Here is a 10,876-nt window from a genome sequence, read left to right as displayed (position 1 = left end):
TTTGCTTTCTTTCACTCTCAATTCTCATCTCCCTCCAAAACTCATGGAGTTGTCCAACTGATGAGGAAAAATTTGATGTCTACACGTGAGGGACCCCTCTTCACACAAAAACATATAAAATGGTTGTCCTTTTCAGTCCTTCACTTCCTTCAACAAATGAGCCAAATGGTACCCTTTGATTATCTCTGCAATCTAACAAACAAACAAACAAACAAACAAGTGGTGTGTTATAATGTATACAAGTGTTTGGTGGTGTGACCTGTGGATACCTCAAAATTTTACTCTTTCAAGAAAGGAACCAATCAAAAATCTACTTAATCACATAAGTATTAACTGGGAAGTCTTAAGTAGTTTTGGAAAGATACAATAATTAGCTCTTAGGTGGAGACCCTCATGCCTCAGTCCTTCAAAAAGTACTCCTGATTAGCTAAAGAGATTAGTAAACAAATCATTGATTAATAACTACATGTCAAACAAGTTGTAGAAACAACCTATCATTATTAGCTCAAATGACCTGTTTCAACAAAGAAACAAATGATCTCACTCATCAAGCAGTAGGATTAGACAACTAAATAAGATTGGACATGACCAACTTACTGAAATGACAATATACAATTCATACTCGTCCAAGTCTTCTCCAACTATTTGGGATCTTTATATAAGAAATGATATAGTTGTTAAGTGATCTCACATAACACAATTCCACTATTAGCCTTAAAAATTAGGGTCCTCTTAGTGAAGCACTATCTGTCATATAAAACAATATATGGGTGGTTCCATGTGATAGAGAATCTCATGCTCATTTCAGTGCTTGGACAAGAGAGACCTGGAAACCAGGTTCTTGTTGATTTATGGCATGTGAAGAACATTCTAAAATGTAATCACCTTCCCGAAGGTGAACTTCAACTTCATTATGATCTCATACAACACAGCTACAAAAATGCTATAAGATGCAAAAAAATATAAAAATACAGAATGGCATCACTTATAGTTTTTTTCAGCTGGAATATAGTAATAAGATGGTAGTGTGGCCCTACATAACATAGACCCATCTATGTACTGCCATGTTGCAAATAGTAGAGTATAAGATCATTAAGCATTGTTGGCAGGACGAGCGTAGAATTAAGTCGCCAAAAGCTTTCGGTAGCCTAGGTTGCTTTAAAGCCAGCCTGATTTAACTGTTGTTTTTCCGTAAAATAATTGGTAGGTGAATAAAGAACATCTTAAACCACAACATTTGACCTTTATATTAGACTTTCAATTTGGTACAATAGGGGGCAAGAGTTGATAATAAAACTCTCCAGCGCAAGAATCCAATCATAAGATCAATTCATGGTGAATGGAGAGATTCTCCTTCCATCCTGAGCATGGTTATCAGTAGACTGACCGAAATCTGTTCTGATACCGTGAACTAAAACCATAACCCTGAGAGATGAAAACTCTCTTCTTCGTTTTTTCGGTTGGACAAGTATAGTTTAATTGACTTGGTAGCTTTTCAATCCTCAGTGTCCTGGATACTGGTGGTGAGGCACCAGGCTGGCTAGCAGCATACAGAATCCAGTTTAGCCTTTAAAAAAGCCTTCTAGGAGGGATCTTGGAACTTGGAATCTTTAAAGACAGACTTTGTTTAAGGTGAAGAACACAACTCCGGGAAGACACTTTTGTTAATTATGATACTTTGAGAAAAGATGTGGATGCATCAGACTTGAGACCAGCAATAAAATAATTCCAGTTTCAAGCCAGAGCTAAGTTGTGGATGCATCAGATTTGAGACCAGCAATAAAAAATTTTAAATCTGACAAATTTTTCCATGGATTCTGAAACTTCACTGAAATGACTTACTTTAGGACTCCCCCCGAACACAAAAAGACCCACGAATGTTTTCCCTGGGATTCACATATTCAACTAACCCACTTAACAAATGGAGTAATAGAAAACTACCATAACTTAGACTCAAGAGAATGGAAGGGAAATAATTAGCAACTACATTATCAGTAATATATGCATATGTTCCTGCTACCCTTCACCTTCCACAAGTTTCTTGGCAGCCACAGGATCTTCTAGATTTGTTATCCGATTCCTTGCTAAGAAGCTGAAAGATGATCAAGCCTACATAAAAAATAAAAAACAAGCGGTGTTCCCTTCTGTTGAGTCAGTCTTTCCCAATTAATGAACCTTTAACAATGGTTAAATTCCTTCAAATGTTTGAGCTGATGCAGCAAAAATAATCTGGCCTTCGGACACTGAGCACCCTTCAACTCACAGTAACATTTGAAGCTGCAGGTGTCTTTTTTTAGCTATCCGCCGCCTAAACCACAATAGGCCAGAAAAGTCTTCCAACAAATTCTTTCTGAACAGAGCTGTGCAAATGATCATCACCTCCAGTTCTAGGCTTCCATAATCTTTCCGAGTTTTCACTCTAGACGACACTGGAGTTCCTCAAAACAAAGGAAGCCCTGAAGGAAGAGGACAAGGATCACCTTAAGTTCCTTCTTAGGCGGATGTTGAATCAGAGTCATTGGAGGATGGAGAATCAGAGGCTTCCGCTAGAGCTTCCAGCATGTTGATGACCTCAATTGTGTCATCCAAATAATACTTGGCTTTGCTTGGCTTCTGCCCAACCGTGCAGGCAAACAAAGCTGTGTGAGACGACAGTATATTCTTGTTCATAGCATTACCAATGATCTCAAACATGTCCTCATCTGATCTATCATCCCCAATACACAACACAAAATCTGCTTGCCTCCCTTTCTCAGCCATGGTGGTAAAGACCCTTTCTGCAACAAGACCTTTGCTTACTCCCTGAAATCCAAAGCCAAGAGACAACTTCAGGCATCCTAATTAGTTATACAAAGGTTGACATTCCAAGGCAACAAGACATTAGGATGACCCCGGTTTACTCTGATCAATTAGTGACCATTTACAGTGCAAAAAAAAAAAACAAATGTCCAGTTTCATTATCATCTAATGCAGCTACTGTTACATCAGTGAAAGACACTAACATGGAATATAAAACATATTTCTGAGTGGTTCAGGCCTAACATAAGCCAAGAAATTCCTACATTTGGCAATCAGGGGATGAAGGGGTTAGCTAAACAAACCAACCCAAGCTAAATAATATAGATTGAAGGAGGAAGTTGAGAATAGAAAATAAACCTGAGGCTTCACTTCAACAATGAACTGACCACTCTTCACAGCAACAGGTTCATTTGCTAGCACACTCTCTAGGTGATCTAACAGCTCCTTTGCTTGACAGGACCCAAAGCCCGGGTCTGCATCCCTATGGTGCCAAACCAACGCACTCTCCTTGGTTTCAATGGAAGAACCATCAGTGGCTTCTGTATACAATTTGATTACTGGCTCAGCTATCTCCATCCACCCAAAATCAGTACCCTGGCCACAGATTTCCCATTCATCACCACATGACCACCTGATAAATCAAATCATTAGAACATCAGTAGGATTTCAACTACCAGACAAGGAATGGAGCTTGAATTAAAGAACAAAAGGAATTAAAAACAACGAGGCATACCTCAATAAGTAGCCATGTTCGGCTGCAATCCCAAGCTTCTCACATGAAGAAAACCACGTTCCCAAACTCTCCCTCCCTCTTCCGCTAACAATGAAGACCGTATTCTTATCATCCCCACAAAGTGTGTTTAGAATGGAGAGAACCTCTTGACTTGGAGTCTTGTTTATCGAGGTTTGAGGCATGACGGTGCCATCATAATCCAGCAGTATGGCTCTGCTCTTAGCCCTTGAATATGCTGAAACAATAGCATCTATGGAAAGCTTTCTGAAATTAGGATCAAGGGCCACAACCCTAAAACCGAAACTCAACCCAATTCCCCAACATCTTCTCCTGAAATGATCTCTACAACTTCTCTCCATATCTTGCAAGAAGCTTCGTGCCCAATAAGCCACATCATGGGTACTTACATACCTGTAATGCTTCTCATGCCTTAGCTGTTGCTCAGCATCTGGCATTGAAATAGCTTCATTCATTGCCTCGGCCGTCGCATCAACATTCCATGGGTTGACGCGTATTGCCCCACTCAGTGAAGGAGAGCACCCAATGAACTCTGACACCACTAGCATGCTCCTCTTTGGTCCAGTAGACTCTGAACTCGATCCAGCTGCAGAGGCTCCCTGCCTGCAAACAATATACTCATAGGGAGTAAGGTTCAAACCGTCCCTTACAGCTGTGACGACAACACACTCCGCAATAGTATTGAAGGCCATTCTTTCACTAACCGAAACAGGCCTATCAATGAACACCACCGGTTCATAACCAGGACTACCGAATTGTTCATTGATCCTCTTGCAGCTCGACTGTATTTCTTCTTGTATCTCGTCAAGATTTCTTCCTGTGCCCCTCGCAGGATTAGCAATCTGAACCAGTACAGCCCTTCCCTGCCATTTGGGGTGCAACTTGAGCATCTGTTCCATTGCAAAGAGCTTCAGATTAATCCCTTTGAAGATGTCCATATCGTCGACACCAAGTAAAACAGTTTTCCCTTCAAATTGCCGCTTAAGCTCTGCAACCCTCCACTCTTCATCAACCTGTCTCAGCACAGACTCGATCTGACCCATGTGGATTCCAATAGGCATGATCTTGATGCCTACGGTTCTCCCATAGTATTCTAACCCAATGTAACCCCTTTTTGATTGATACTCCAAGCCCAGCATCCGACTGCAACAGGAGAGGAAATGCCGAGCGTAATCAAAAGTGTGGAAGCCAATCAGGTCAGAATTCAGCAGCGCCTTGAGGATCTCTTCCCTGATGGGGAGAGTCCGGTAGATCTCAGACGAAGGGAAGGGGCTGTGGAGAAAGAAACCTATTCGCAATCGGTTGAAGCGTCTCCTCAAGAAAGTCGGAAGCACCATGAGATGGTAGTCATGAATCCACACGTAGTCATCTTCTGGGTTGATGACCTCTATCACTTTCTGCGAGAAGAGTTTATTCACAGAAACGTAGGCTTCCCAAAGAGAACGATCGAAACGTCCACCCTTATCAGCAGAGAAGGGAAGCATATAATGAAACAGAGGCCAGAGGTGCTGTTTACAGAAACCACGATAGAATTTGTCGAAGATATCTGGTGGGAGGAAAGCAGGTACAGATTTGAACTTCTCGAGCAGAATCTGAGACACATCGTCTTGCTCATTGGGCTCCACTTCAACCTTCAAGAGCCCAACATAGATAACCTCCATGTCTTCAGGCAATCCATCCTTGAGCTGCAACAGTAACGAATCTTCATCCCAACTGAAGCTCCAGCCTTTGTTATCAGGCCTTCGCTTCGATTTCACGGGTAGCTGGTTTGCTACGATGATTATACGATCTTGAGCGATCGATGAGGGAACGTCCGACGACACACTATTGGCCTGATCGTCATCGAGCTCGCAGACAATACCAGGAACGGTCATTACTCTCGGAAGACGCTTTCTTTCGCGACCCATTACCGGAAAATTCCCGGACGCAAGATCCAACAGATTGGTATACGATCTGGAAATCATTTTCTCTATGGAAGGAAATCTCACAATGACCTCAGCAGTCAAGGTTTCCTGTAATAACTTCAAAGATAGCAGCTTCGGCGGGATTCAACACAGAAACTGAAGCCCGTGAAAAGAGATTAAACAATCAATCAAACCGTCAAACAAGGACGATTTCATAAATCTAGGGTTACACATGGAAAGCAGTGACCTTCCATGAAAGATGAACAGTAGTAAGAGTGTATATATAACAAAATAAAATTTGTAAAAGGAGAGGATCAGATGATTGCAGAAGATCTATCTAAAAGGATTTCTTTCCATTAGATTGATAATACAAGTAACCCAATTCCAGACAAAGAAAAAAGACTCAGAAAATCCCGAAATCATGACATTCATGGAAATAAGATTGTAAATTTTAACAAAAAAGGATTAAAAATTTAGAATTTAGAACTAACCTCCTTTGTTCTTCAAAGAATGGAAATGTTTTTCATTGAGTCCTCTTCCTTTGCCCTTTTCGATCTGTAAATCAATAAACTTATAAGTTTTTTTTGCTTTCTATTTTCGTGAATACATCAAATATAACCAAAACTCACACACACACACACTCTCTCTCTGTCGGGTTTGGTTTTCACCGGTTCGGCCTTCACATTATAAACTCCATCTCCTCTCTCCATAGCGGAAGAACCAACCAGAGGATTTGAATATTCAATCATTTAAATGATTTAAAAAAAATAGTAATAAAAAATAGAAATTCTGGAGAAAAAAAAAAAAAAGAATAAAGAAACAAGATAAGGTCGAGCACGAGGCGACTACCAAGCTAATGCCAGCTGGCATCCCCACACGGTCACCACTTCACGCGCTTTCCTATTTGCTTTTTCCTGTAAAGCGGGGCAGCCTGACACATGGCAGAAATACATGTTGACACGTTAACTGTCGGGGAAAGGAAAGCCCAAAGCCCAAAACCCAAGGCCCAAGGCCCAAGCCCATCAGTCATGAGAGGGTGTTTTGGTCTTTTCAAGTTGAGAGCAAAATATCTTAGAATCTACCTAGATAGGTAGTTCACTAGTGAGCACGCACAAGTGGACCAAGTGGTAATGAGATTGAGAATTGTAGAATCCAGCGAGGATGAAACCAAAAAAAGTGTAGGCATTCTGGCCATTAGGATTTAAGACTACTTAGGTCGGAGTGGAGTGGGGTAATCTACTACTACTACCCTACATCTACCATTGTACAAGCATATCCACCGAAAGAATTGAAGTCTGTTGAAGATAAGGTGTTCGATACTTTGTCAAGCTGAGCATATGCCGCCTCTTTCCGAACATTCACATGCACCGTCTAGACATATATAGTCCACAAATATCAATTCACCCTGTCTCTCTGTGTGTGGTAGGTAATATGTGGTTGGTGTTTTTGAGTGGGTGTCACGTTGAGGAGCAGATTATTTATCCTGGTTTTCTCAATTTGAAGATGGGAGAGTTGCAATGGATTAGGTTCCATGGGCCCAAATCCAAATCCAAATCTATTCATTAACTGACCTGTCTGTGTCATGGTTTGAAAAAAAAACGTATGGCCAATACCGATACCGATACCTGCCTGATCTTGTATCGATGAAACAGTTTTAAGGGTAAAAATATTCAATGCATGTTTTTTAATTGAAATTATGTGCAAAACCGTCTTATTTGGCTGATATGAAGGTTCCATATTGGTATTGATATTGGTATCGGTATCGGACTGAAATTGATACTGATCTTGGTACCGTTTTAAAACCATGGTCTGGATCATTGTTAGCAAAAATAAGAACAAAATGGAAATGGACAACAAGGGTTGAAACGGTAAAAAATTGCAAATGAATGGTCAAACAAAACAATAAATAAAAAATAAAGAATGGTATATAATGGAAAAAAAAAAAAAAAAAAAACTGATGGTATGATTTTAAACGTGTATATTTTGAAAAAACTGAATAAAATAAAATAACATTATTCAACAAGTCATTGTAAGTTCCAAGACATGTCATCTAATATAATCTAATATTAATTTGCAATTCATACACCATAATATTCAAAGTCTTGTTGAATATTTTTTCGCTTTCCATTGGGGACCTCTAGTGATGATATCATTCTGCATGTTATGTGGCGTGAGAGATTCCTTCTGCCCCAGCATCCCCACGCTCTTTTTTTCTATTTATTTTTTATTTTAATAATAGTGGATGGAGCGAATCAAACGGGTTAGACTAGACCAAAATAGCAAAGGGTCTTCACTGTAGGCTCAAAACAAATCTTACTAAATACAGAGATAGTCGTGGATCATTAAGGCCCAGAGGTCAGCAACATGGTTTGAGGTATCGGATCGGATCGGCCAATTTTGGTCGGATTGGATCCGTATTGGCCGAGACCGATCCTGATACCGATCCAATTCAGCTGTACGGACAGGGGTAAAAATGTAAAAAAAATAGTTTTTTAATTAAAAAAAAAGAAGAAGAATAAAAGTGTTATATTTGCCCGAGTTTGGGCGATCCTGATCCATATTGGCTGATCCAATCCCAATCCAATCCGATCTAGCCAATACCGAGATCACCAACTATGGTCAGCAATAAAAACAATCTGATCACCCCTCTCCCCGGAAAATCCAAATTGGAGATTCTGAAAGGATAGTGGACATTTGGTCACTTTCGGCCCATGGTCCAACCCCTAATCCAATTGTAGTCCTTTGAAACATCATCATCTCAAGGTAATGTCATGGTCCTCATGACTCATACATGGGATTATACATAGGGTTTGGACCTAGTTTCCCTTGGCTGAGATGCTTGTGCCAATTTGAGTTAGACACTTTTGGGCCCAATACAGGAATCTGATTAGGGGTGCAAGTTTGGCGCTGATGGCCCGAGCTCGTCCTGAGCCCATACAGGGTCTGGGTTGAGATACCTTGGCCCTAAGGGCGGGTCATGGGTAGAAATTTCTGGCTTTGATTCAAGGTCAGGCCGGTTTAGGGTTGAGGCCTTAGGCTGAGCCCGGCCCGGCCCAACCCGACCCTATCTTCTTCCTCCTATAATTTCCTTCTCTTTTCTTTTTTGGTTCTTCATCTTCTTCCTAGCCTGGCGGGCCCATGAATCTTCCTTCCCCCATGGTCAGGGCCAATCAAGGTCAGCCCGGGGCCCGATCCTGAGGGGGTCAGGGTTGGATTTTTCTAACCCTGAGTCAAGGCAGGGTCGGGCCTGGGCCCAGCTAAAGGGACTTAGGGTTGGGCTAGGGTTTTAAAAGGCCCGTTCCAACCTGACCCTGTTGCAGCCCTAAACCTAATATTGTTGGGCTTAAACCACGACATCTAGGCCCGAATTGTGACTTTAGCAATAAAAAACAAATTAAATTTATTTATTTGATGTAAATCTATTATAAAACACTAGAAAGAGTATATAGAATGCTAGAACTAACCGGTTTAATATATATAATCGGATAACATAACGTATCGATTTTAATTCGGTTCAAAACCAATTGCTTATTGGTTCAAAATCGAACCTAATCGTTTTATAAACGGTTTTACCTTTTAAAACCAAAACTTCTTTTATTTTTTCATGTATACACAATATTTTCCAAGTCATTCCTTCACACCAAAGAATGCCCATTGGACTCCATCAAAGGCCACCTTTCTTCACCTTTCATATATACATTAAACATTGTAAAGTCAATGTTTTCAAAAACATTTGGATTAATAAAATCCCTGAGTAGTCCCTTATTGGTGAGAAAAAGCATTCCTTTATTGGGTGGATCCAATTATGTCATGGTGTGTTGAAATCTCTTTATAGCTTTTGAAAATAAATTAAGGAATATATATATATATATATATTTTTATCTCTCTTATACTTATCCTACATTTACTTAAATTCCCTTATTCAAACTTTTACACCTGTTCCCCCTAAAAAGTAAACTTTCTAGTAGATTAGGTTTTGTTTATGATTTCCATGGAAGTTGTTTCTCATGGTTCATGCATGATATTCATCATTATGAATTCTATGCATCATTAGATTAATCCATGTATATTTTGCATGTGTGTTCTTCTCTTTCATGTTTTTTGTTGTTAGTATTAAATGGAAACATCTTGGGTTGGGATGTTACTTCGTTGATGTTTCCCACGTAGCAGAACGGATCTGGTTGTTTTATGCGTTGATTTGCACAAACTCTGACATCGTAAGCTTCGCTACAATTTACGCACACGTTAGGTTTCTCCAATGGAGATTCCACACTCCAAATCCAAGGGAATGTGATGGATTCCCTCAGCAATGCACACACAAGCACAAAGCGTGATCGAAAGGGGAGAGAGCAAGACGAGAATGAGGGAATGAGGAAGAGAGAATGTGTGTCAATGGGGAGGAGAGGCTGTTGCTTTCTCACTCGTTCGAGTGCCTCCCCATTCCCACAATATATGCATATATATAGAGGAGGGGCCACTAACCCTAATAGGCCATGGGCCTCACAGTAGCCCCAAGAGGGGCGCATGGATCGGGTAAAACCTGATTTGGTAACAATTAGAATAAGTATTATGCTGGTATTTTAAATATTCAGAAAGACCCAACTAGAGATTGATTTCAATACCAAACATCAAGCCTAATGATGGTTAGAAATATGAGATCAAACTTATGCTATGTTTAGTATGCATTCCGGGTTGATTTTGCATTCTTCGATGATAAAAGTAGTTGTTTTTATCATTCGAGAATGTGAAATCAACCTAGAATGCATACCAAACACAGCCTTAAAGACAGAACTTGAAAATTGATTAAACTAAAATTAGGCTTGTAATAAGACAACAAAGAATTAGTTTCAAATTTGAATTTTGAGAACTAAGAAAGTTCAAAATAGAAACTAATTGTTAAGTATGGAAGCAAAATTGAAATTCAATAGTTAGATTTCAAGTTTTACAAAATTCGTAGTTGGAGTAGGAATTCAATAAACCAGAAAAGATAGAATAAAATCATAACTAAAAATTGATATAAAGAGAGAAGAGAATCATATAAATTAACCTTGTAATCAATAGAGAAGAAAAGAATATAGGAGAAGATAAAAAAATAAAGTATGGGATACCAATCTTGTATGCCAAGCTCAACAGCTCCAAAACTCTGATAAAAAAAAAAACTTATATTCTTTACTCAAAACATTTTCGATCAATTATGGTATAGACATATATAATGATCATAAAATGACTCTCTTAATCACTCTCTTATACTGATTTAAAGCAAATAGACTCAAAATAGAACCCTTAAAAGCTATTAAGAATCCAAATCTATCTCAAACACTTAACTTAATTGCTAATTTCATGCATTAGCTTTTACCTCCACTTTATGAGTTTATAAAAGAGGTACATCACATTAATAAATCAAAAAATAAAAAGCCCAAGA

General features: G+C 39.4%; 1 protein-coding gene across 2 annotated transcripts; it reads right to left on the bottom strand.

Annotated features, from left to right (window-relative positions):
• Positions 1–1,868: 1,868 nt before the first annotated feature.
• LOC122652474 (probable alpha,alpha-trehalose-phosphate synthase [UDP-forming] 7) lies at positions 1,869–6,095 on the bottom strand. 2 transcript variants are annotated; one of them, XM_043846220.1, is made up of 4 exons: positions 5,946–6,095; positions 3,533–5,610; positions 3,157–3,430; positions 1,869–2,802 (listed from the first exon to the last, which is right to left on the bottom strand). In XM_043846220.1, exons 2-4 carry the CDS (start codon positions 5,512–5,514, stop codon positions 2,494–2,496), a joined length of 2,565 nt encoding a protein of 854 aa, XP_043702155.1. In that variant the 5' UTR covers positions 5,515–5,610; positions 5,946–6,095; the 3' UTR covers positions 1,869–2,493. The 2 variants fall into 2 exon arrangements, with proteins under 2 accessions (XP_043702155.1, XP_043702156.1); XM_043846221.1 differs by having other exon boundaries at positions 3,533–5,701; positions 5,946–6,083.
• Between the last annotated feature and the right edge of the window lie 4,781 nt (positions 6,096–10,876).

Source organism: Telopea speciosissima, chromosome 2 (assembly GCF_018873765.1).
Source record: "Telopea speciosissima isolate NSW1024214 ecotype Mountain lineage chromosome 2, Tspe_v1, whole genome shotgun sequence".
In the NCBI taxonomy this organism is placed as follows: domain Eukaryota; kingdom Viridiplantae; phylum Streptophyta; class Magnoliopsida; order Proteales; family Proteaceae; genus Telopea; species Telopea speciosissima.
The sequence above is the reverse complement of the archived record's forward strand: the minus strand, read 5'-3'. Positions and strand labels throughout refer to the sequence as shown.